The sequence below is a fragment of the Fusarium verticillioides genome, chromosome 6 (assembly GCF_000149555.1).
Source record: "Fusarium verticillioides 7600 chromosome 6, whole genome shotgun sequence".
NCBI lineage: Eukaryota > Fungi > Ascomycota > Sordariomycetes > Hypocreales > Nectriaceae > Fusarium > Fusarium verticillioides.
The window spans coordinates 1,250,902-1,274,048 of NC_031680.1; the positions used below are offsets into that span (position 1 = coordinate 1,250,902).

Consider the following 23,147-nt stretch of genomic DNA (forward strand, 5'->3'; position numbering starts at 1 on the left):
AGAACAAGTCACTCATTCGCCAGATGGCGCCGGATTGCGCTAAACTTCAGGTAGACAGACTTTCTTTTGTTTTGGCTTTGCACCACACCATGCGATCGCGCTCCGATTGGTACGATAGCCTAGAGACAAATACACCATTGACGCCAAAAAAAATTGCGTACACACCCCACTCAGTCGCTCACATTCGCTTGCGCTCCTGGGATAACAAATCAGTAGGTACCCACTCTCCCAGAGTCCCGTCACTTTCTCACCTTCGTCCTGAGGGGATGCACACATACAAGCTTTGCATGAATGTATTTACATGAATGAATTCTGGGTAAGGTCAGCAGTTAGAATTTAAAGCCATGTGAGTCATTAACCCCAGTCGGACAGAAAGTATGTAAGTTGTCGGTGTATCATAGCTCACGTATTGCCGTGGGAGGCTATGGTCGTGTAAGGCAAGGTCCAAGGTTGCTTCATCAATAAATAAACTTTCGCTTTCCTTAACCCCGGCTACATATGTATTAAGAATCCGAGACCCTCCTTGACCTTTCCAAGTGCATTTTCTAACCCCCTCTTCATTGACTACCTATGTATGTATGGACGGACTGATACATAAGCCTGGGAATTACCTGGATGCAACATATTGCGTACGTACGTATGTAATGACACAGATGACCGCTTAGATTTCAAGTGGCTAATCTGGCATTCAAGCCATCTCAGGCACATCGAGTCTCAATCGCGGCTGAAACAGCTTCGGCTGGACTGCATCGGCCAACTGCATACTACATATACTGGACTACACATACATGCAACACCGAGTCCGGCGTACCACTGTAACTAGCATCTGCACGAGACGCATTTCGGGCCCTTGGATACCAGAGCGACCTGCACCATCTGCCATATTTTACCTCGGAGCGGCTTCTTTAACAGCTCTCTACTCATCAGCAATTTTTTCCCCAGCTGTTTGGATCAACAATAGCATCTTTGAAACCAAGCAAAAAACCACTCTATTTGCCAACCATTCCCCTTTAGTCCAAGCTTCTCCGAGCCCCTTGATCCCCGGACCTGATCCCCGGACACGATACTCGCTAGCGAAGGCCGTGTCCACCAAATACAAGCAAAGCGTCCAGCGTGCCCAGGCACAACAAGGACAAGGACGGTTCCAATTTACTCCATTGAACCAAAGACTTGGAAGCAACCGAACCAGTCCAGCCCAGCCCACGCAAGAAACCAAATCGATCAGCAGTGCTTGGACCGAGCGTCAGAAGGAAACGGACCTTACTTACTGTACCTTGACCTAACGTTAGCTGAGGAATTACCGGGACGTGCGACAGATTCTCACCTCCAGCTACCGATTGATTACCTTACCTTACCTAGGTACCCTACCAGCTTACTTACAGACAGACTACTTGCGCCCGCGCCGCACTTTGCGATTCTTGCTGCCGCTGTTACCCTCCAAGTTCTCAACCATCTCCACAACCTACCAACCTACCAACCTACCAACCTACCAACCTACCTTACGCATCTGTATCTCTCTTTAAAATACCCAAGTGAGTGACTTTACTAAGGTAAGGTGGTTAACAATACCTATCACACGGTCTTGCTCGCCCCTCTCTGTTCATCTCCCGCGTTCTGCTCCCAAATTATCCCCTTCATTTCCCCGTTTCTCCTCTTCATTCCCAACATCATCCCTCCATCTACACATACATACACACACATGCGCACACACTGGCAGGATCTCGCAGGGTTGTCGTTCTCTTCAATCTTTGGTAGTCCAGGACAGACAACGTAATTACTGGCATCAGTATCTGTGCCACTCTTGGGTGTTACCTGAACTTTTAGGGGTATTCCGCCTGTCCCGTCACTCTGCTGCTGCTACCCACCGAGTCGCACTCTCTGGGTTGGCCTCCATTCCCTTGGCTCCTCTTACACAAGGTGTTTAAAACTCCCTCGCTTGGTTCAGGCACCAAGGTACATACAATCCCGCGTCCCCTCCCCCCAACGTATCTCCGTCACATACCAGTCTGGTCTTTCGGGACACCCATACCGTACCGCCCTCCCACCTACGCAGGCCCCAAATCCACCTCCACTACCTGCTTGCTTGCTGTAGGGATACCAAGCATTGCCAATCCTTCCCACCATCTTCTCGCTACAGACACTACCACTGCCGCTACCGTTTCTCCCCTACCTAAGGTAGCCGTGTCCTGCGGTTGGGGTATGAGAGTTTCTGGAGCCCCCCTACATTAACCACAACGGCCCCCCTCTCCAATCCTCGCAACATTCATTGCAACTTGCACCACACCTGCTTGCTCTGTTCACTGCGACAGTCTGTCCTGTCTGTCGCACTCCTTTTCACGTCATTTTCTCAGCGCATTCTGCCCATCATCTTGCTAACGCGACATCGCACTTACAGAGCGCAACATCTTGTCTTGATTACCGCGAATAACAGACCCAATTGCATCCATACTGTTATCATTGAGTCAATCATCCGTGGCAGCCATCAACGCGCAACAACTGTTTACCTCGATCCTCAACCACCACGTAGAGGCAGATTGCGCCAGACTGCGATCCGCCTCACAAAACCATTCATTCCTGCTCGGTCGTCACTCATCTCTCAAAATTTGACGACATACTCATCAACTTTGCGATTGCGCCCGCGACTGCACCCCAATACAATACCAACGACAGACGCGATCACGACAAGCTTGAACTCCAAGGTCTCTTCGATTGTCGCATTCGCTTAACCCCAAATCGAATTTCCCCGACGAATAACGTCTTGCCCCAGCTTATGCAACTGCACAGTGGGCAATGAACATTGATCGAAGCGCACCACCATCCGATCCAGCAAGGATAGCATCTCCAACAGCCAACCTTTCCTATCGCGCAAGTCCCTTGCCGCCTCCAACGGCTACTTCAGTGAAATCATCTGCTGCGACAGCAGCCCTATCCAACACCACAAGTACAGCCGCATCTACTGCGTCACTTTCGGCCATGGCTACACCAAGTTTTCTCCCTCCTGGCCCTCGATCTATGCCACCACCATACGCTCAACCCCAGATGTCGCGCGATATCCACAGATACACTCCGGCACCAATAGGCTTCTCATCTAGCCCGGTTAAAGTCTTAATTCGAAATCTGCCGCTCGAAACCTCCAAGGAGTCAGTGCGGTTCATGCTGGTTTGGTCGCAAGATCTTGTTGATGTCGAACTACTTTCTGTTGACCCTGCAGAGCCACACTATCGTAAAGCATTGCTCAAATTCCGAACAAGGGCGGGCGCTGAGAACGCCAAACAGCTGCTGGATGGGTGCGCCAACACTTCCAATAGTGCGCATTTGAGGGTCGAAATTCTCAGCGACGAGTCCCCTGCTGCGCATCAACAGCCTACAGAAGCTGTTCACAGCGGCTTTCATTCACTGGAAAGCATCTCCCCTCAGACAGCCAATGTTTACCCAGTGCATGACCTTACTCAGAGTGATGGCAATTTGCAACAGATTTTCTCGTCACCTTCTCCCATCGGCAATCGCCTGAACGAGCCTGGCAGGGTGACAGGCAAGAGCCTCATCGCCAATGAAACTGATGACGAAAGTTTGGACACACTTCTCTACGGCAATGCGCCGCGCAGGGCCACAGTTGATAATGTTCCCATCAACAGGATGGATGCTCTTTCACTCAACACCAACGTGCCCCCTTCCGCTCCTTCGTCTCTACCTCACTACGGCAGCGGAATGTCAGCACAGTCTGGCCCCATGTCTCCGTCGGGCAAGGGTCATTATGGGTACCAGGCTCCTAACCAATCGCCGTACGGACGTATGAACTATCCACACGCCAATACGGCTGATCAGAACCCCCCTTGCAACACTCTGTATGTTGGTAACCTTCCTATGGATACGGCAGAAGAAGAACTCAAGACTCTCTTCTCCAAGCAGCGGGGCTACAAACGTCTTTGTTTTCGCACGAAAGGAAATGGGCCTATGTGCTTTGTCGAATTCGAGGACATCCCATTCGCTTCCAAGGCACTGACGGAACTATATGGGAAGCTTTTGTCCAACAGCAACAAGGGTGGAATTCGACTCAGCTTCTCCAAGAACCCCCTTGGTGTACGAGCTGGTCAGAACCCTGCTCACGCAAACCCAGGTGCACTGGGTCAAATGAACGGCAATCTTGCCGCTTCTATGAATGCTTTCGGGTCAGCCAACCGCACAGCTTCTGGACCACCTCCTGGTCTTCACCCGCCCATGCTCGGAAACGGCCGAGGCCCCTTCCATGGAGGGGCCTCCATGAACCCCAGCCCCGTTGGCACTTTTGGCGGTTTCACACATCAAGGCTGGCCTGTTCCCGCGTTCAACAACCATGCTACGCCATCGTCTCACAGTACCTATGCTCAGTCATCAGGCTTCGGTCAAACTTATATGCTGCGAGATTAAACAAAATACGCTCCATGGTTAACGAGCACAGTTCGCATCCTTGGGTTTTAGGTGTGACTATACCTGTCGTTGGCCTGGGGGCTTTCGTGCTCAATTGATGCATTGCTTTTTCATGCTTTGTTTTGTTTTCTTTTCTTCATATTTTCTCAATGATTCCCCATTTTTAACGAACACCCACTCATTTTCATCTTTTATATACGGCGTTTTGATTCCTCGCAATTGTGAGTGCTTGTTAAACTTACAGCCGTCTTGTGGATGGTTCGGCTCGGTGTGGATATATTTCAAAGCCGACGGACATCAAGTCTCACCAGGCTTTGATCTGGTGTAACCTAGCACACTGTTTGCCTGGGTCTCGTACTTCGAGTTCAAGCCACCAACTCTCGCTGCGAACCCCTTCCGACTTGATCGCGCCCCTGATTTCTCTCAATACAATTGGCAACTGCAACTGAGGCGCAACCTATCACTTCACGGTCAAAACCCAAAGAAGAAGAGAAAAGCAGTAAAACAAAGACGGTAGAGCATGGCGAAAGTCACCAAAGGAAGTGAAGAAGAATGAAGGTTAGGAGTTGAGATGTGGCGAGTCACAATGGAAAGTGTTTTTTGCATGAAAGAACGGGGTTCAGAAAGCGTGGGTTATTGGGATTCATTTGGTTCATATCAATCAATGCTGGGAGTTCATTTGGAATAAGGTAAGGATGGATCATGATTCCCTGGAGCATGGAAGAAACTGGAGCGGTCGTCCCGCGTTTGCATTCAGAAGGATTGGAGCATGGGATTGGACGGCTACACGAGACCAAGGACTCGACACACACGCATACCAAGATATCACCGCTGGGCATTTCCAGCAGGTCGCATCGGCATTGAGGAGTTCATCTATCTGATCCACCACTGCGGGAAACTGGTGTTTGAAGTCTTTCTTGATGGTCATCTTGGCCAGGCTTGATAACGTCACAAGGCAGGCATACTTGAGCTCACATCGGTTGCTGTTGGATCAGAGCTCTTTGAGATGTCTCATTGGGAAGGGAGGGCAGCATCAATGGAACATTGGGAAAGGACTGGGCTCAACGCGATATATCCACATATGCATCGCGTCAGGCGCAGGAATAGGGCGTTACCTTTCTATTTGTTTCTCTTTTTCTTTTCTTTTCGCGCATCAGAATTCGGACTGGCACGCGAGTTGGGGCATGCATTTTGCAAGCACAGCCTTTTACATCTTGATTAGGACGGATGAAGCATAGCACGGTGGATTATGGGCTTTCTTCTGGTAAATGTTGTTGAGTCTCAATGATACGGCTACAGATTCCTACCTTGGGCCGGTAGGCGGTTATTAGCGATAGAGTACAAGTTTCAGTTGTTTATTTGTTTTAAACTCTCGTGTCTCGGCGTGCATGCAATGACAATTCCCTCGCTCTCTAGCAATCTCAATCAATCCCTCGCATACATGCTCCAGTTCCTTTCCGCATTGCGAAGTATTGACGAATGTTGAGGTGCATTCGCATGCCACTAGCCTCGTTATCATAGTATTCTTGGTTTGACAGCGCTCGAAATGCAGTTTCAATGTCATTGCATGTCCAGTCAGCTTGAGGTTGCAACTACTACCCCAAAGAACGTGGTCCATCAAAAGTGAAGCCGACGATATCCTCGTCCATAAGCAACAAATGCAACTTGTATATGCTCAAGTCCTAGATATTTGATCATATGAGAGTATCTGCCAGCATTACCGGTGAGGCATATTCATCTCGATGAACCCGGCTATTAACCAATGGCTCTGAGGCTTCCACGCATACAAATGCTGAGAGGGTAGGGTAGCATTGTGTGGCTTGACAGATGCAAGTTAAAGTAGGTCGTGTATCCGAGTATGCGCTTCGAGTGGTGCTGCATTCGCTGCAGTCGGCGCTTCGTACACAGACCGAGGCGCCTGTGCCTGTGTAGATGCTCGTGCTCGTGTTACGCACCATCGGGAACCGGTGACGGGAGGCCCCAGAGGACGGTGCTTACCAATATGCATCTGTCTCGGTTTACAGCCTGTAGATGGGTTACACTCTACTACACAACAATAAAGCTTACCCAGGTTCGCGGGCCGAGCCCTCGACGGGCGGACGGGACGGGCGCGGAAATTGGGAAGGGGGAGAGATGCTGTGCGACGAGGTTGTCATGTGGGAATAACCGGTAGCAAGGGGTGTGTGGGCGATGACAGGGGGTGGAGATGGGTTGTTTCTGTGTTGAGACGCCTGCAGAGGCACGGAGATTGTGTGGTCTGCCGTTATTGGATGGGGGAGAAGGCGGAAACGATCCGGTGGGTAGGGTATTGGTTGAGAGGTTGATCAGATAATCTGTTTTTGGGGTTTGTGTGTGTATATGTGAGGGGGATGCTCATGCAGGTATGACGAACTTGGGACGACGGTGGTGGCAGTGGAAATGGAGTTGCAGTAGAGTGCTACCAGTCGATGAACCCAGGGATTGAGTATGCAAATCACCTAGAATGAGACTGAAACCGTAGCTATGATATTGCTTATTGCGTGAATGAGGCATCTGTCACATGTTTACCAGGGTGGTAGTGTTCCAGTTTGATGTTGACAACGCCAACTGTTTGGGAATAGTTAAGATATCACATCCATTGGCTGCAGATAATACATAGGACCAAAGCTCCGCTAGCTCTACGAGTCCACCGAGCCATCATTCGCCCAACTCATGGTCATGGTGGCCCATAGATCATGGTACATGGTTTGCTGTCCATCCGTATTCAGACCCGATGTGAGCATTGCAGAATTCATGTCAAAGTCTGTGTCCCACGCCGATATGTATGGCTGCATATCTTTATCAAACATGGGGCAACCTTGGTGTCCCACGCCCCTTAAAGTCAGACTCGGTGCTGTGAGTATAGCAACGCGTCTGTCGTACTTTGATTTCACAACACGCAGTATCACACGGCTTGCGGAGAGTACGTCGACACGTTTACTAGACGGTGTGAGATCCTCCGGCCCGTCACACATGAACTCGAGGAATTCGTCAAACCGTAGCTGTGAGCGTGCCCAAGCATGGTCCCAGTCTGGAACCTCAGATATGGGGAAAGAGAGTCGCACGGCGAGGATCACGGAGAGGATAAACTTTGTCCAATCGATGCTTGTGAAGTACTTGAAGCTGTCGAGGTTAAGGAGGTAGTCGAAAAGGGCGCGGGTGTTATTCACGCAGCGTGTGAGACGAACTGATGATGGGTGGATGAAATGAGGTTTCTTTGTGTTGGCGCGTGTGAGGCAGAAGATGGCACCACCTTGCAAAAAGACGTCGAAGAAGAGATGTGCGAGTTTCACGGGTGCTGTATAACGTTAGAAATGTTAGCACTGCAATAAAGATGGCTTACCTGAACGAGAGAGATGTGGTACCATGGTCTCTTTCATCTCCTTGTGCTGCATCTCGAGACCCAGCAGCATAAGCTGAACCTGCTGGTTCACCTGTGGATCATTATCTCGTATCGAGTTGTTCGCCGTGGTTGTCATGTTTGCAAGTCGAACAAGGTAGCTCAGTGAAGCATCACCATCAACTTCGGCGTGGCGGTGAAGTAGTTCGCAGCACGTCGCGGTCCAGGGCGTCCACTGGGGCATGAGCAGATCCATCTTTTTCCATGTACAGAGGAAGCTGTCGAATCTGTGAGTAAGTTGGTACTGGTGTATCTCGAGGACGACGTACTTGGACACGGCGTAGTGGTATGCTAGATACGCCCGTAGTCTGTCGAGCTGCATACTGCTCATATCGCCCGGTATCGTGTTGTCAAGATTGGGCACTTCTTGGTCGAGATCGAGGTCACTTAATAGATCACCAGCCATACGGTAGTACTGGAATGCCTGTCTGTTCTTTGGTCTCAGATGAAATGGGTACCTGTGAATGTTAACAGGCATGCTAAACTTGTTCAGGGCTGATATACTGACCAAGCACAGTATATAAGAATGCCTTGTAGCAATTCCATGCTCCTCTCGCCACTTGCCACGAACTTGAGGCCCAACACTTTTCGAAACTCATCGTCGTAAAGCGTATGTCCCTGCAAAGTGCGCGATCCAGAAGCTGCAGCCAATATCGATAACAAGACAAACGGTCTGGACGCAGCAAGGCTGGCCACCGTCTCATCAGGCTTCAATGCAATGACAGGGTAATGAACCAGCATCCCCCGAAACGAAACTAACAGCGACTCTGCGGAGTCAAGGTTGAATTGGGGCTTCGCATGGTAAGATTGTATCGAAAGCGTGTGAGATGAGGACGGCGTAGGAAAGCCCGTGAGCGGCGAGTCTTCGAAGCTACCGAGATCCGCGTCTAGATCGGATGGGAATATTGAGTCTATGAACTGCGCATGTGAGTCTCGAAGGTTGTCAAAGTTCTCATCAACGTCCAATTGTGTTGGAACCTCAAAGTCAATAGTGAAAGTCTTTGATGGCGCTGGTGGTGGAGGAGGCAGCGGTTGATGAGTTTCCATCGCGCTGTATCAAGTTATCAGCCTGATTTCCCAATGCGACAGAGTATTCCCTACTGTCTTGTCCTTCTTCTGCGCGTTCGCGGGCCTGTTCGCGATATACATTCTTTCTTGGACTCGAGACACCTTTCCACGTCAGATGATGCCCTGTCAACGAATCTTTGATCGAGAGGTCTTACTTGCGACAGACCCCAGGCTGTTCACTCGGCTGGCACTTTATCTTTGTAGCGCGGCAGGCTTCACAGGCTGTTGAGACCCTCTTCCGAACTGGACAAGCCTCAGCTGCCGGTGACTCGCTCGCCATTTGTGTCGAGATGTCGATTGGTGGCGGTTCGGGATTGAATTGAATGATTTGACAAATGTACAAGGAAATCTAGCAGTGAAAGGAAGAAAACCTCATGCGACAAAGCGAAAGGTAGAGTCGTGACTTGCGCCGGTGTAATGAGGAACCGAATCATGCTCAATCGCCGACACCTCTCGGATCTTATGACCCACACAAGACAGCTGCTGACATTGGATGTAAGCACACATATACAGCCAGTGAGAGTGAGTATTGTATTTGGAGTCATGTTCCAGAAAAACAGAACAAAGAAGAACCGAAAAAATGTAGGAAAATGGACTTCAGCCCGCGCTCTCTCTCGCTCTCTGACTCGCCTATCAAAGCATATGCTAACGCCCAAATAATAATACAGCACATATACATACACACATACCCTCATTCAACCACTGTATACTTCAGCCCCGGGTTTGCCTCCTTCAGAGTCTTTTCCACGATTTCCCATAGCGGCACTGCCAGCTTCTTAATCTCATACGCAGCCGTCTTAAGTCCATGTCTTTCGTGTCTGTGCTTCGCAAGATTGGATGCTGCGCATCCTATCGAACAGTATATGGTATCCCTCTTTTGATCAATGCATTCCTTGCACGCCACGGCGGTACTAGTCCAGTCCTGCATTTCGATGTCTTCATCCTCATACTGCACACATCTATCTCCGCTCTCGCAGTCGTGCTCCAATTCGTTGTGGTCGCCCTGCTCGGGTTAGATCCAGTCAGTCTGAAGAAGCCGGTAACACTTACGACACCCCTTTCGAAGCATTCATCCGAGCACCAAACTGTCAGTTCCCTCGTGCCACCCATGTGGGCAAGTGCTTGGCACACCGAGCATGAGAGAACATCCTTGGAGTCCACTGTAGCCGCACAAACCGCACATGGTGGTAGGTTATATAAGTCCTGGGAAACAGCGGGCGTCTGGCTTGCTTGGGCTCGAGTCTTATTCTGAAGCCTGTTCTGCTCAAATGCCATCTTTGCTCTGCGCAGCTCATCCAGTCGGTTTTTGTGATGCTCACGTTGCGGTTCCGTCGTAAGGCTCGCTTTGTGATCTTGTGAGATCCGATCAATGACTTGCTCAATGGACATCGCGTCGCTGGCCACATATGCTTCGAGGTATTGCTGCGCATTTTCCACCACCTCTCCCGTTTGCGAATCCTTGAAGAAGAAATCGATATAGATCTGTTTCAACGATGCTGCGTCGTTTTTGGCTGCTGTGATTTGATCGGTAAGTGAGTCCACGTCGGCTTCCCAGTTAGCTGGCTTGCCAACGCCCTCCCATATCCTCTCAGTGAGCTCTTCCCAGCGCTTAACCGGATCGTCTAGCATTGCTCGCAGCTCGTCTTGATCTGCCCCGCCTTCTCCTACTGAGAGGAACTGCGGATACATGCGTAGCACCCAGCGGTACCATGCCTCTTTTTCCGATGCGATACTGTCTTCGATCGACGTGAGGTCGATCTTCTTGTGATCTTTGACATCTGCAAACATGACGTCCAGTTCGTTCAGAAATGCTCTTCGCTCTGAGAACCACTCTCTGCCCTCAGCATCGCAGTATCGAGCACGCATCCTGTCAAGGACCTTGGGGAAACACTTTTCGCATTCCACCACGCTTGCTTTTTCGCATTCTGATAGACACGCCTTCTTGATGGCATCCACTTCGTCGGCGCATTGTTGCCTGTGCACTCGGGCCGCGCTCAACTCTGTCCAATGTTCTGGCAAAGCAACCTTGCCCATCGAACCCATTTCTCCCAATCCTGACGTGACTAGGTTGAATCTGTTCTTGATCTCTAAGTAGTAAACTTGTAAGAATGCTCAATTCGTGGGTTTGCCAAAAGGTCAGTATAGTTGAGGTTTTTGAACTTTATATACAAGACGAGAAGCGGTACTGAGTATGTCAATGAATTAGTAGTTCGTAGTCAATGCGTGGTCTTTTTGTGTTTTATCAGTTCGTGTTAACGTCGTCTATTATTGTTCTTGATGAAATGAGAGGCAGGGGTCATTAACTGGAGATCTGTAGGTAAAGCCCAAACTGCCGATGTTTAGGCGGTGTATATCAGCTGGCCTCAATCGCTACAGACCATCAACAAATTCTCTCTTATTGCTACTAGTAATACAGACAAGATGTTATGTAGGATAATACACATGTTTAGCCCCTAGTTCTCAAGCAAGTCTTGAACAGCACCAATTTGGCCACCTGAAAAAGGTCTCATCTTGACTTACATAGAAATGAGTAACTAAGGTATTTGACATATGAAGATCAACAATGCCCATAAGGACACTAATGCAACCAATTTTTGTATGTAGAAAAGGATTAAAAGACGACGTAGTAATGTCTCTTGTATTATTATTCCATTTGCATGAATCTCTATCAACTTAAAAGACATTGCTGTACATGTCCTGGTTGTCTGGGCCTGGCGTTATGCACATACCGAGGCGCGCTATCTTATCAGGCGCATCGACTTTCATCATTTCGCGATCTCGTCGCATTCGTTCGTCTGCTCAAACAACCGTCTCTTATACCAAGCAAGATGGTACGTCTCTTGCAATCCCAATTTACGAACATCGTATGCTGACATATAGAAAGGCCGATAAACTCCGCACCCAGCAAGAACTCGAGCGCCTCCAAGCGAAATACGTCGGCACTGGTCACCCAGACACGACAAGCTGGGAATGGCGCACCAACATCCAGCGCGACACATACTCTTCAATCGCCGGTCACAGGCCTCTTCTCTCTTATATCGCGCTTGCCGAGAATGAACCCATTACCAAGATTCGCGCGCAGATGATTAGGGTATGTCAAGCTACTCCTTGCCAATGACCAACAGCTAACATGTTGGGCGCAGAAAATGGTGCAGCCTTGTGGCCCTCCTCCGCCACGCGAGGATTAGAACGGACGGACAGACAGTACGATGTCGCAGGCAGAGCTAAGAGATTCAACGTGGTTTTGCTTCGCTCGGGGAATCGGAAAGGCGTCAAGGATAAATACCCCTATGGTAGGGAAGATTTTGGACCTACAATACGCTATTTCATCATACAGAATTGTTTCAAGCTTTGAATTGAATGTTTGGTCTCTATTGGGGTATCATAATGTCGGCATTAGTCCTCATTCCTTCTGTCTTATCCCTGCATTCGACTGCCCTCGCCCACGGTTTCATCGTCTTCGTCGCCGTCCTGCTGAGGCGCATCCCTGATGTTTAGACTTGCACGAAGCTTCTTCTCGTTGTCATCATTCCAGCTGTCGCCATAGACCTCCCGCGTCATGCCCATCACGCCGTCAATACCAACTTCTTCTTTTCCACGAGGACCGACATGCCACGTCGTAGTCGGGTCGCCGTCTTGACCCAAAGGTGGTCTTTCAACTCTCTTGACGACGTAGCCTTGTTTCTCCATCCTCTTCAGGATTATTTCTGTCTTGTCCATTGACACATTCCGGTCGGCGTTAAGCCGCTGGAGATAGCGCTTCAACTTCTGGTCGCTCAATTCTCCACCGCTCAGGAAAATTACCGAAATGACCATTGTGTAGAATCCTGCGTATGTAGCTTCGTCGTCCGCACTTGGTGTCTTGGATGGGGCAAGAATTGATGCATGGCGATACGCCTCTGGTAATATCGACGTCAGGATGTAGGCGCCAGAACCGAGCTTGGGCTGGGCATTGGACTTCATAGCTATGTGTTATTAGTAGCTAGATCAAGTACGATGGATGATGGCTGTACCTTGTCGCTTTTCCTGGAGTGACATCTTCTCTCTAACAGGCAACTCCCTTAATTCCATGCCCCAGACCCGTTTGAGCTGTGTCTGCGCCAAGTCGAATATCCGCCTGAATGATCGGCCTTGGGTCCCGAGGACTGTTCCTGAATTAGCTTTGGCCTGTTATCCCCCAGATTCCATTGTTACCTCGTTCTTTGATACCGTCTCGGCGGATCGCGGTTCTCGAATATTCGCAGGAAATAACATACCGCACCAGCTTCTTCACCAGTTGATCGTCGGCACTCTGGGCATGATGTTGGTCTCCATCCATTTCGACATCACTAGCTTCTTGTTCGCTCTCGTTCTCAGAGTCCGCCCTGTTCCGTTGACGGGTGCGAACATCTTCCTCTGATTCCTCGTCTTGGACCTGAAGCGTATAGTAAGTTAGAGCTTCGTCCTTAGTGAATCACTGAGGAATTGAACTCACGGGACGGCGGCGCCTTTGTGTAGGCATATTAATAGCGAACAATTGTGGTTACTCAATATCAAATCTCACACAGATACTCAGATTGGTGTTGCAATGATGCAAATATTGGCGATTTGTATGAATGAAAAAGATGGAGGGGGTGGCTTATACTGACAAAAGGCTATACGCGGTCTTCGCCCTTCCCAACTTAGACGCGTTGAGTCCTGTCACGCAACGGGAGCTTATCGCTTATCCTGTTATCGGCTTATCGGATAAAATTTCTAGTAACACTGGTCTGCCTCTACCTTAGTTTTGGGCAAGTTTTGGTCGAACTGTCGCATTCCGCTCCCTCAATGGGGCTTCCGTATTTATTCTTTACTCCTCAATGATTTCTAGAGCGGTGCGAGTGCCGCGTATTCGCCTGGCATGCAGGTTTGGCTTAATAACACAACGAAGCACTGGGCTGGGCTTTCGACCAAGTCCAGTCCATGAAGGCCTGGCACGACGATTATATACATCTGACCTTGGAAAAGCTGGGGAGAACAGGGCTGAACCTTTCATAACGAATACGGACGCTCCGAAAACAACGCCGGAAGAAGAGGAACTGGACAAAGAGTCAAAAGTTTCAGCTACAGCATCAGAAGAGGCGACACCGGTTCCAAATCTTCCCTCTGCCACCAACGTCGACTCTGAGCCAACTAGTAGCTCCGAGGAACTTCAATTAGACGAGGACCCGATCTCCAAAGACACGAAGTCATCCCCTGGCGACGAGACATTCCCAGAGAACCTAATTGACGATGTACTGAACGAATCCCCATCACAACCGCAATCGTCAAGATTCGTTTTACCTGACCTACCCGACTTTCCCAAATCGTCGTCAGGATATTCGCCTAGCCCCGAACAGTATGCACTAGACGAACTCTTGGGAGAATCGCAGAAGCCAGGGATCGAGGCATATGAACTGCCTGAACTAGAAGCCCAAGATGTTGGAGATGATCTCATGCCTCTGCCAAAGAGACGCCTCCACGATCGTCTTATGCACGATGAATCCCTCGGAGTTTCTACTCTGGGAATGCCAGCGGATGCCATCATTATCAACAATCCGAATATGACACGCATCGAGCGGCCAGCCCCCACCGTGGTGGAAGCGAAACCTATAGACACTACAGACCTTGACTGGCAAAACTTGACTCCTTCCGGAATGACGGAGCCTGAATCTGAAGATATATTCAAGAATATCGACGAAATTTGCCCCGTGAGTCGTATTCTGCGTCAAACTGATATCGACAAGCTCGTCAACACTCTTTGCGACGGTTTCACACTCACGCAGCTGCGGGAATATCACAGTGCTCGCAAGCCAGAACCCAGGGATCATGACGTGGTAAAATATGATTGGATAGAAGAGATTGTACCATGGACATCAATGAACTCAGTTCGACTGCGTGGCAATGATAAGGCCACTCTTGCTCAAAAGATCGTGTTGGATAAATGGAAGATCGAGGTTCAGGAACATGCGGACGATCTTGGAAAAGCGTTTGTTTGGATGGATCCTGACATCTTCCCCTTTCTCACATGTTTGTTCCCAAGAACCTGGCCTTGATGTTATATTTGCTGACTGGCGGTCACAGATGGCCCCAATAACATAGGTCGTCTACTCTGGGAGCTCAGGAGGGATTTCGTAGTCGGCGAAGACGAGAAGTTAACACTGCATACCCCGAAATGCCGCCTCAATATTACAGCGAAGAAGTCAACTACTTATGGTATCCTCGCTCATATCGACCAGGCCGTGCAGAGGATGAAGAGCCGGGTTATCGACGTTGCCCCCCTTCTTCCAAAGCCTCGGTCAGTAGCTCTGACGCAGGCAGAGCGCAAGGAGCTCGGCCGGCTGACCAAGACTTCAATCACGCCTGTCAGGCATGGCTCCGAAGAGGTACGAAATTCCACTTGTCACTGAAACGTACATAATAATAACTGGTATCTAGAAGTTGCGCGTCTCCTGGATGCCCCAGCCTGACGAGCCTCCAACCGAGACAGAAGACCTTGCAGACACAGTATTCCGCTTAATCGTTGGCCGTGTCGTCCCAGGCGCCGCTCACAGTGTCCTCCAGTGTCTTCCGCGATCCGACGACCAAGACCTAGTCACTGGCCATCCCGTCCCCGTACAACGCCAGGCTCGGGCTATGTCGTGGAGAGACAAGCTCCAGAAGTGGTTGAGAATTGTCGCACCCATCAGCAAGGATACTCAAAACACTCCACTGCTAGGGCTGCCCTCCGAATCAGCGATTCCCGAAGAGAAATGTCCTCGCACTGGAAATGTAGACGCTACTACAGCAAAATTTGGCCATATCCTACACCAACACGCTAGCACTTCGATCAAGGAACTCAACCGCAAACGCCGCATCCTGGCTCCCCTTACACCTCATCCCGCTGCTTTCTCCGCCCTCAAACCTGACAACGACTTGCCCCTGAAGGAGACTACTTCCATTGTTATGCACCTTTCGCCTCATATCGATACCTCAAAGAGTCCAGTAACGGATTCTAATGGGAAATTACTTGCAGATCCTGCTGCCTACATTACCATCCCCGTCCACCCTCAGGCCGATCTCGACAACTTCACAATCCCAAACGACGCAACTGCCCACATTTATGTGCCGTGGCACAACAGTGACGTGCTGCTTCCTACAGAGGCTGTAGATGTCCGCCTTGAGCACAAGCGCTCCTATGCTCTAAAAATAACTCACCCAGGCATAAAGAAATTCTTTGAGAAATCGCAACTTAACCTTCGGGAGGGTCAACTTAGAACACCGAGCCAAGCCGTGCTCAGGGTTCCAGGAAATTGGTTGCGAGGAAACGGCAGCGGCAGGATGAACACTGCGAAAAGAGACGTTCTTTACGACTTCCGTGGAACTGAGATCCATCAGACCGTGGAAATGCCTTGGAATGGCCACACACTGCGCTACTCTAGCATCGAGGCTGGACAGCATGGCGGCCAACGCCAGGAGATTACACTCCAGGCTGGTTTACCAGGCGAGAACCCGGTTGCTTTCAAGGATAAGAGACGTGAGAGCTTTTTACAACTGGTCGAGGACATGGCCACTGGAAGATACTTCTCCTGGTCTGAAGGCTACAAATCCATCAAGAGCCGCCAGCTAGAAGATTTCAGTTACAATCTGCTTGAAGAGGATCTCCCTGAGGACGTCATTGTCGACAACGAAAAGTTTGATTCGCACGGTCGCGTGAATAGATACAGACCAACTACGAACCGAGACAGTCACAAGCCCGACTCGCGTAGCCTCTCGAATCAACATAGGCCAGCCATCGAGATGAGCAATGGTAAGCATGATTCGCGAGACCGTATTGGTGAGCGTGAGTCAGCCACGAATGCGAACGGTGGCGAAGTTGAAATCCGTGGCCGTGTGGATGAACGCACGCCTGACCCAGAGCCAGAGGAAGAAACTCCAGTTGACACGTTTGACGACATAGACGCATTGCTTGCGGCGGAGGACCCGACTTCTGAGCTCAACCCCGACACGGCATCCGAGTCTGACAAGCAACATATTCACTGGACCGAAATTGACCAGAAATTAATCGCCCCAAGTAAAGCGACAGATCAGCTTATGAGTTTCCTCGAGAAGTACTCCAGCCCTAAGGCCTTTTTGACCGAAGACAATAAGGAGGTCTACGGTATCGATGCTGCCTACAAATACATGACGAGCGTTCCAATCGACAACTCGTCAGACTTGCCAGAATACGTGGCCACATCACCTAAATCTCGGAAGAAAGCATTTGCAACTAAAAAGAAGAAGACTCACAAAAAGGTCCAGAGTGAGAAGCTCGCAACCCAGGAGCCAGCATTCAAGCCCAAAGCAACGCCAAAGAAATTAGCAACTACCGGGAAAGCCAAGGAAAAGTCCAGCAAATGCACCCTCCCTGAGCTGCAGAAACCCGCCACAATGTTAGATGTAGATGCATTTGCGGCTCAGTTCGCCAGACGAGCGACTTCAGAAAACAGAGGGCAGGACCAAAATAGTGTCATTGGGTTCTTCGATACCCTTCCAAAGGAGAAGAAGCCTGCTAAAAAGAAGTCCGCTCAAAAGAAGAAAGAGTCTACTTTAAAGAAAAAGCAGCCGGCATCGAAGGACTCGAAGAGCAAAAGGCTTTGAACCGCTCTCGAATGAAGTGCTTGAATATGCTACGACGACCAAAACGATGTCAGGAGTACGAACGCCGGTATGAATAAGGACGATCACTCGTTGAGGCTTGTGTGCCCCCTGCCCCCCGCCTCTTGCCCCTTTGTGTGTCTACAGCACCATGCCGGTTGTGACGTGCACGTTGTAAATGAGGAAATCGTGAAATTGCGAGGCAGCTTTGGATATAGAAAAGAAAAGGAAGAGATAATATTGTATATTAAACAGCATATGTATCATAGTTATGTAAGTAGCACCATTATTAGACGAATGTATAGAAAGGGGCAGTATGTATCATTAGTCACACCAAAATACAACGGACATCGGGACATCAACAAGACAAACATAGCGGTACAGCGCACACTGCATCGCTGTGATCGCCCCAAGCACTGAACCATCCCGCCTGTACGCGCTACTGGCCCTTCAGGTGTCGAGTATGCTGCTTACGATAGCCCAGGTCATTCAATTGAACGCGAGACACTTCACAAAAAGCTTCATTTGAAGCAGTCACACATCGCATCACAAGCATCATTGGTAGGAACAAGAAATTTTTGCACGAATCACTTCTAGACTCTCTATTCTTTTTTTGATTTGCACACAACCGAGATCCTGGCCTTTTTTCTTTGCCTCTCATTATGTGCCCCCAGACAAAAGCCGAGTGCTCATGCCAACATGATCATTTCGTCGTAGAAGCGAGTACATCAGCCCTTGGGCGTGAGATCGAAGTCGTAAGATCCCACTGAAGGTTGTCATTTCAGAAATAAGTTGCTTATTTCTTAGCGGCCTTGGCAGCGGACTTGGTGACCTTGCCGGCAGCACCAGAGGACTTCTCGACGGCCTTGATGACACCGACGGCGACGGTCTGTCGCATGTCACGGACGGCGAAACGACCCAGAGGAGGGTAGTCAGTGAAAGCCTCAACACACATGGGCTTGGAGGGAATCATCTTGACGATGGCAGAGTCACCAGACTTGATGAACTTAGGGGCGGACTCAGTAGCCTTACCGGTTCGGCGGTCGATCTTCTCCTGGATCTCGGCGAACTTGCAGGCAATGTGGGCAGTGTGGCAATCGAGGACGGGAGCGTAACCAGCACCGACCTGACCGGGGTGGTTGAGGACAATGACCTGAGCGGTGAAAGAAGCGGCACCCATGGGGGGGTCGTTCTTGGAGTCACCAGCGACGTTACCACGTCGGATGTCCTTGACGGAGACGTTCTTCACGTTGAAGCCAACGTTGTCACCGGGCTGGCCCTCAGTGAGCTGCTCGTGGTGCATCTCGACGGACTTGACTTCAGTGGTGACGTTGGAAGGAGCGAAGGTAACGACCATACCGGGCTTGATGACACCAGTCTCAATACGGCCGACGGGAACCGTTCCAATACCACCGATCTTGTAGACATCCTGGAGGGGAAGACGAAGGGGCTTGTCAACGGGACGCTTGGGGGGCTCGATGGAGTCGATGGCCTCGAGGAGGGTCTTGCCAGTGAGCTTGCCGGACTTGATCTCACGCTCCCAACCCTTGTACCAAGGGCAGTTGGTGGAGGGGGTAAGCATGTTGTCACCGTTGAAGCCGGAGATGGGGACGAAAGCGACAGCCTTGGGGTTGTAGCCGACCTTCTTGATGAAAGAGGAGGTCTCCTTGATGATTTCCTGGTAACGGGCCTCAGACCACTTGGTGGTGTCCATCTTGTTGATGGCGACGATGAGGTTCTTGACACCGAGGGTGTAGGCAAGAAGAGCGTGCTCACGGGTCTGGCCATCCTTGGAGATACCAGCCTCGAACTCACCAGTACCGGCGGCAATGATGAGAATGGCGCAATCGGCCTGGGAAGTACCAGTGATCATGTTCTTGATGAAATCACGGTGACCGGGAGCGTCTATGTGATGTGTTAGTAATAGAAGATATAGAGAACGGAATAAGAGCGACAACATACCAATGACGGTGACATAGTAGCGAGGAGTCTCGAACTTCCAGAGAGCGATATCGATGGTGATACCACGCTCACGCTCGGCCTTGAGCTTGTCAAGAACCCAGGCGTACTTGAAGGAACCCTTACCGAGCTCAGCGGCTTCCTATTGTCGGATGGTTAGTGACTGCTTGACACGTGACGATGAGCTCAGTGAGGTTGTGGAATGGGAGAGGGCAGAAACGCGCCGCTCGAGTGGCGGGGTAAATGCCCCACCAGAAAAAATTACGGTCGTATCGCAAAATTTTTGGGCTCGAGCGGGGTAGCGGGTACGTTTCGAGTCGTAGGGGGGAATCGATGGGCAAAGAACGCGCGATAGAAGGAAAAGTGACTAACCTTCTCGAACTTCTCGATGGTTCGCTTGTCGATACCACCGCACTGGTAGATCAAGTGACCGGTCTGTGAAGCGATGTCAGCATGTTTTCTTTGAGAAATCCCCCGCCAGGTCTTGGCCGGGTTTACGATGGCCGATAAGCTCATCGTCAAGGGTAGTACTCACAGTGGTCGACTTGCCAGAGTCGACGTGGCCGATGACGACGACGTTAAGGTGAGTCTTGTCCTCCTTACCCATTTTGACGGTTGTGAATGGTTTGTGATAAGGTTTTTGATGTACGTGCTGTGAAGAGGTCAGCGGCCGGAGAGGCAGTGAGAGGAGGCCAGGCGATTATCAAGAAGATGTTCCAAGAGCCTGCAGTAAAGCGACAGATCTTGTCGGTGTTCTTGATGGAAGGCCTTGAAGGGTTACACGTACAAAATCGCAGATCGGATGCTTGAACCGGGTATGCGAGACGAGGAGGGAAGAGAAAGAAAAAATCCAAGGGAAGTGGTGGGAGGAGGAGATTTAAAAGGCGAGCCAGAGGAAGGAGGGGTGGGGTGGGGTGAAAGGCAGAAGCGGCGCCGCGGGGCAACCAACTTGGCAAGCCCTAACAGCTGGAAGGTTTTTTCACAAGACAAGTGGGTCTGCATGAGCCAATCATTAAGCTCCAAAGCATAATGACGGCGAGTGAGTAAAGGCTTCAGGAATGGTACGAGGAGGGGCAGAAGAAGCTCGACGAGGGCGAGATATCAGAGGTTCGTCATTAATATCGAATGATCAGGATCAAGTATTTACGGTGGCCATTACGAGATCACACTGCACAGCCTGCTGCGCATTTGGACGAGTCTTTGCAGTGCTGCTGGCCGCTGTTAAAGCTGATATCTGGAGCAGCGAGCAAACTGGCAGTGGAGGTTCAGCGCAACACATCGATTCTCAACGAACGATCAAGCCCTGGCACCCTAGAGGAATCTCAGTAAAGCCGCTGTCCTCTGGTGCACTACGTAAGGTACTTACAGCATTTAGAAATAGAAACATCACCATGGCGCCTCTAGCTGCTCTATCACCAGCTCAATAACCTATCTCGACCTCTTTCAATACCTATCTGTCTTCCACCGGGGCAACTGCAAAAGCGCTGGTTCTGCGTGGAGGTACAAGCGAATTGTTAGGCGGGTACATGCGGGGCACAATTTTTGCTATTCTTTTCTTGTGCGCATCGCCGCCCAAAGGAAAATTTCTCACTACGGCCTGAAGAAAAATTCGACCATGCTGGCGGTCGAGGCTCGGTGGGTTACCCTTTCGTGTGGTGGATGCGCGGGCGCGTCCTAAAATTGTCTGGGGCCTGCTTGTGGCCGGCCTGATACAGAGACGAGCATGGCTTTGGGACTGTTCTGCCCAACGCAGCATCTGAGGATTTTTTTTGCCCCTCAATTTCACGTCCGTCAGCCCAACGCGACCACGGCGTGAGTCACTTGAGTAATCTTAATATCTTCTTCCTGAATTCTCTCGCCTACAATGTCACACCGATAAGAGTATCCTGACCGAGCGACTCCTTCTGTTGGCTCTCGCTTTGCATTTTCTTCTGCGTTCAACCACCAAGGGAGGGGAAGCTTCAAGATTACCCCTCCTCTATGGCGCGGTCTGTTTCTGGCTCAAACTCCCTGCACGAATTAACGTCATGCTCCACTGTATCTTTTAGCGCCTGAGGGTTGCCACCACCGCTGCGCGACCAGTGCACGGAAGATCTAGCCTTGGCTGGGATGTGTGAGGTGGTCAAACAGGAAGTTGATTGTCTCATATCAAAATTTTTCAAGCTGGAGGGGTAGTACGGTACAGTTAGGTAAAAGCGAATATCAACAGATCAGTCACCGTAGGCATTGTGACACCGGACAGATCATGTACTGTATTTGATCGCTTCCACTAATGTCCAGAATATTCGTGTGGTCAATCATTGACCATAATCTCCATTCATTGTTACATTTCCTCGTCTTGGTCTTGCGCCTGTGTCTCGCCCAGCTGTTGTTTACTCGCGTTGTGTTGTGCCCCTCCCCCTCCTTGTCAACAACCCCTCCATCAAAGTATGGTCCAAGCAGAGGCTGCTGGGATCAATAGCCTCTAGCCACTGAACAAGCGCGCCAGAGCAGAAAAGAAACCACAAGGAGGGGCAAAAAAATCATGTCCAGCCACTGTGGAGCCCACACGAAGCGCAGCTGCAGCTCACCTCACCTTGATCTGTCGCGGGACAGTCGTGCTCCTGATGGAGGAGGTCTGATGAGGACCCTAGGGTTTAATAAAACTTCTGACGTTGAATTAGGATGCCAAAATCAGCTGTTCTAAATGCCTCTTGAGATATACTAAGTTTACCCAAGTCTTTTCGTCACTTTGGGTACAGGTCTTGGGTTTTCTTGCCTCCTAGGGACCTTGCGATTTCATGCAGCTTCAAGTGCCCCTCCGATATCTTGAGCCATTAAGGAATTGCCAGATTGTCAAACGCAAAAGTTAGCACCACCATACTTTATCCGTATGACACAGCTAAAACTATCATCCAGCTGCTATTCCGACGACTCTGACGGCATAAGCGTATCACTGTAAGCTTAATGGAAGAAGAGCCTTTGAGTGATGGATCTTTCTTTTCGATGAGATATCTCGTTGAATCTACTGGTAGGAGGCTGTGCTCCCTTGTTGATGGATAGTTGCAGCATGTCAACAATCTCTACGTACCTAGACATAGTTAAGGCGCATATTCACGGCGGTTATTGTTTATTGTCTCCATCTGGGTATATACAGTATAGTTTTTGTTTTCACATTGCCATTATGGAGAACTCTATCCGAGGGGGTCTGTCCACAGTGGATATGCCCTCGCCGCATGCATCGGCTCCGCCGTAGGCCTGTCGCCTCGAAATTCTCCTTCACGTTACGGAAGATATCGTGAGACTCGAGTGGAGGACGCACCATGATAACATCTCATGATTCATCGATGAGAAAATTTTAAGCCCTCTTCGCTTTCGTAGACCGCTACTATTGATATGTGAGTGAGAACCTGAGGTGTCAAGAACTTTGGTGATCTCGATGCCATGTTTAGGGTAGCATCAAGACACACAACACAAGGTAGGTACTTAGGTAACATGGACGAAATTGACCATGATACACCACCAGATACAAGCCAAGCTTTACTGTTACCAAGGAATTATTATGAAAGCCTGTGCATGTTATGACCAATGGTAGTAATTGTGAAATTCGAGTGCCGCTGTCACCTCCCTGATGAGCTTGACCTATCCTGGCGGCCAAGCGGAGCCATTCTAATACCCATATAAAGACAACATCCCCCGGCTC

At 50.0% G+C, this 23,147-nt stretch overlaps 8 protein-coding genes across 18 annotated transcripts; 3 read left to right on the forward strand and 5 right to left on the reverse strand.

Moving 5' to 3' along the window:
• The first annotated feature begins 488 nt into the window (after window positions 1-488).
• On the forward strand, window positions 489-5,857 carry FVEG_02387 (hypothetical protein). Of its 7 annotated transcripts, none has more exons than XM_018889634.1 (3): window positions 489-637; window positions 694-1,550; window positions 2,396-5,857. In XM_018889634.1, the coding sequence occupies exon 3, from the start codon at window positions 2,791-2,793 to the stop codon at window positions 4,405-4,407; it is 1,617 nt and encodes a 538-aa protein (XP_018745829.1). In that variant the 5' UTR covers window positions 489-637; window positions 694-1,550; window positions 2,396-2,790; the 3' UTR covers window positions 4,408-5,857. The 7 variants fall into 7 exon arrangements, with proteins under 7 accessions (XP_018745829.1, XP_018745830.1, XP_018745831.1 ...); XM_018889635.1 differs by having other exon boundaries at window positions 489-633; XM_018889636.1 differs by having other exon boundaries at window positions 694-1,532; window positions 2,396-5,846.
• On the reverse strand, window positions 820-924 carry FVEG_02388 (hypothetical protein; the record flags this gene model as incomplete). Its single annotated transcript, XM_018889638.1, has 1 exon — window positions 820-924. One exon carries the CDS (start codon window positions 922-924, stop codon window positions 820-822), a length of 105 nt encoding a protein of 34 aa, XP_018745833.1.
• A 1,042-nt stretch (window positions 5,858-6,899) lies between the features above and the next one.
• Window positions 6,900-9,299, reverse strand: FVEG_02386 (hypothetical protein). Of its 4 annotated transcripts, XM_018889627.1 has the most exons (6): window positions 9,049-9,299; window positions 8,927-8,995; window positions 8,334-8,876; window positions 8,095-8,283; window positions 7,769-8,043; window positions 6,900-7,723 (listed from the first exon to the last, which is right to left on the reverse strand). In XM_018889627.1, the coding sequence occupies exons 1-6, from the start codon at window positions 9,171-9,173 to the stop codon at window positions 7,065-7,067; spliced, it is 1,860 nt and encodes a 619-aa protein (XP_018745822.1). In that variant the 5' UTR covers window positions 9,174-9,299; the 3' UTR covers window positions 6,900-7,064. The 4 variants fall into 4 exon arrangements, with proteins under 4 accessions (XP_018745822.1, XP_018745825.1, XP_018745824.1 ...); XM_018889630.1 differs by having other exon boundaries at window positions 8,927-9,297; XM_018889629.1 differs by having other exon boundaries at window positions 8,334-9,297.
• Window positions 9,300-9,401: 102 nt separating this feature from the next.
• FVEG_02385 (hypothetical protein) lies at window positions 9,402-11,157 on the reverse strand. Its single transcript, XM_018889626.1, has 2 exons — window positions 9,944-11,157; window positions 9,402-9,896 (listed from the first exon to the last, which is right to left on the reverse strand). Exons 1-2 carry the CDS (start codon window positions 10,934-10,936, stop codon window positions 9,585-9,587), a joined length of 1,305 nt encoding a protein of 434 aa, XP_018745821.1. The 5' UTR covers window positions 10,937-11,157; the 3' UTR covers window positions 9,402-9,584.
• Window positions 11,158-11,721: 564 nt separating this feature from the next.
• Window positions 11,722-12,081, forward strand: FVEG_02384 (hypothetical protein; the record flags this gene model as incomplete). The annotated part of the gene is made up of 3 exons (XM_018889625.1): window positions 11,722-11,724; window positions 11,778-11,984; window positions 12,037-12,081. The coding sequence occupies 3 exons, from the start codon at window positions 11,722-11,724 to the stop codon at window positions 12,079-12,081; spliced, it is 255 nt and encodes an 84-aa protein (XP_018745820.1).
• Window positions 12,082-12,173: 92 nt separating this feature from the next.
• Window positions 12,174-13,514, reverse strand: FVEG_02383 (hypothetical protein). Its single transcript, XM_018889624.1, has 4 exons — window positions 13,368-13,514; window positions 13,088-13,307; window positions 12,907-13,038; window positions 12,174-12,858 (listed from the first exon to the last, which is right to left on the reverse strand). The coding sequence occupies exons 1-4, from the start codon at window positions 13,392-13,394 to the stop codon at window positions 12,311-12,313; spliced, it is 927 nt and encodes a 308-aa protein (XP_018745819.1). The 5' UTR covers window positions 13,395-13,514; the 3' UTR covers window positions 12,174-12,310.
• A 137-nt stretch (window positions 13,515-13,651) lies between these two features.
• Window positions 13,652-17,874, forward strand: FVEG_02382 (hypothetical protein). The gene is made up of 3 exons (XM_018889623.1): window positions 13,652-14,920; window positions 14,975-15,276; window positions 15,329-17,874. Exons 1-3 carry the CDS (start codon window positions 13,732-13,734, stop codon window positions 17,507-17,509), a joined length of 3,672 nt encoding a protein of 1,223 aa, XP_018745818.1. The 5' UTR covers window positions 13,652-13,731; the 3' UTR covers window positions 17,510-17,874.
• Window positions 17,723-20,673, reverse strand: FVEG_02381 (elongation factor 1-alpha). 2 transcript variants are annotated; one of them, XM_018889622.1, is made up of 5 exons: window positions 20,253-20,673; window positions 20,001-20,117; window positions 19,838-19,900; window positions 19,469-19,607; window positions 17,723-19,411 (listed from the first exon to the last, which is right to left on the reverse strand). In XM_018889622.1, exons 2-5 carry the CDS (start codon window positions 20,070-20,072, stop codon window positions 18,303-18,305), a joined length of 1,383 nt encoding a protein of 460 aa, XP_018745817.1. In that variant the 5' UTR covers window positions 20,073-20,117; window positions 20,253-20,673; the 3' UTR covers window positions 17,723-18,302. The 2 variants fall into 2 exon arrangements, with proteins under 2 accessions (XP_018745817.1, XP_018745816.1); XM_018889621.1 differs by having other exon boundaries at window positions 20,001-20,673.
• Window positions 20,674-23,147: the final 2,474 nt, after the last annotated feature.

Excerpts from the sequence above, each read along its gene's own strand:
- FVEG_02383 (XM_018889624.1), bottom strand. The coding sequence starts at position 13,394 with ATGCCTACACAAAGGCGCCGCCGTCCC. Across the intron at positions 13,308-13,367 it reads CACAAAGGCGCCGCCGTCCC|GTCCAAGACGAGGAATCAGA; the intron begins GTGAGTTCAATT and ends TATACGCTTCAG. Across the intron at positions 13,039-13,087 it reads AGACGGTATCAAAGAACGAG|TCCTCGGGACCCAAGGCCGA; the intron begins GTAACAATGGAA and ends ATTCAGGAACAG.
- FVEG_02382 (XM_018889623.1), top strand. The coding sequence starts at position 13,732 with ATGATTTCTAGAGCGGTGCGAGTGCCGCGTATTCGCCTGGCATGCAGG. Across the intron at positions 14,921-14,974 it reads CATCTTCCCCTTTCTCACAT|ATGGCCCCAATAACATAGGT; the intron begins GTTTGTTCCCAA and ends TGGCGGTCACAG. Across the intron at positions 15,277-15,328 it reads TCAGGCATGGCTCCGAAGAG|AAGTTGCGCGTCTCCTGGAT; the intron begins GTACGAAATTCC and ends ACTGGTATCTAG.
- FVEG_02387 (XM_018889632.1), top strand. The coding sequence starts at position 2,791 with ATGAACATTGATCGAAGCGCACCACCATCCGATCCAGCAAGGATAGCA.
- FVEG_02381 (XM_018889622.1), bottom strand. The coding sequence starts at position 20,072 with ATGGGTAAGGAGGACAAGACTCACCTTAACGTCGTCGTCATCGGCCAC. Across the intron at positions 19,901-20,000 it reads ACTCTGGCAAGTCGACCACT|ACCGGTCACTTGATCTACCA; the intron begins GTGAGTACTACC and ends ATCGCTTCACAG. Across the intron at positions 19,412-19,468 it reads CTACTATGTCACCGTCATTG|ACGCTCCCGGTCACCGTGAT; the intron begins GTATGTTGTCGC and ends CACATCACATAG.
- FVEG_02385 (XM_018889626.1), bottom strand. The coding sequence starts at position 10,936 with ATGGGTTCGATGGGCAAGGTTGCTTTGCCAGAACATTGGACAGAGTTG. Across the intron at positions 9,897-9,943 it reads AATGCTTCGAAAGGGGTGTC|GGCGACCACAACGAATTGGA; the intron begins GTAAGTGTTACC and ends TAACCCGAGCAG.
- FVEG_02386 (XM_018889627.1), bottom strand. The coding sequence starts at position 9,173 with ATGGCGAGCGAGTCACCGGCAGCTGAGGCTTGTCCAGTTCGGAAGAGG. Across the intron at positions 8,284-8,333 it reads ATTCTTATATACTGTGCTTG|GTACCCATTTCATCTGAGAC; the intron begins GTCAGTATATCA and ends TAACATTCACAG. Across the intron at positions 7,724-7,768 it reads ACCACATCTCTCTCGTTCAG|CACCCGTGAAACTCGCACAT; the intron begins GTAAGCCATCTT and ends AACGTTATACAG.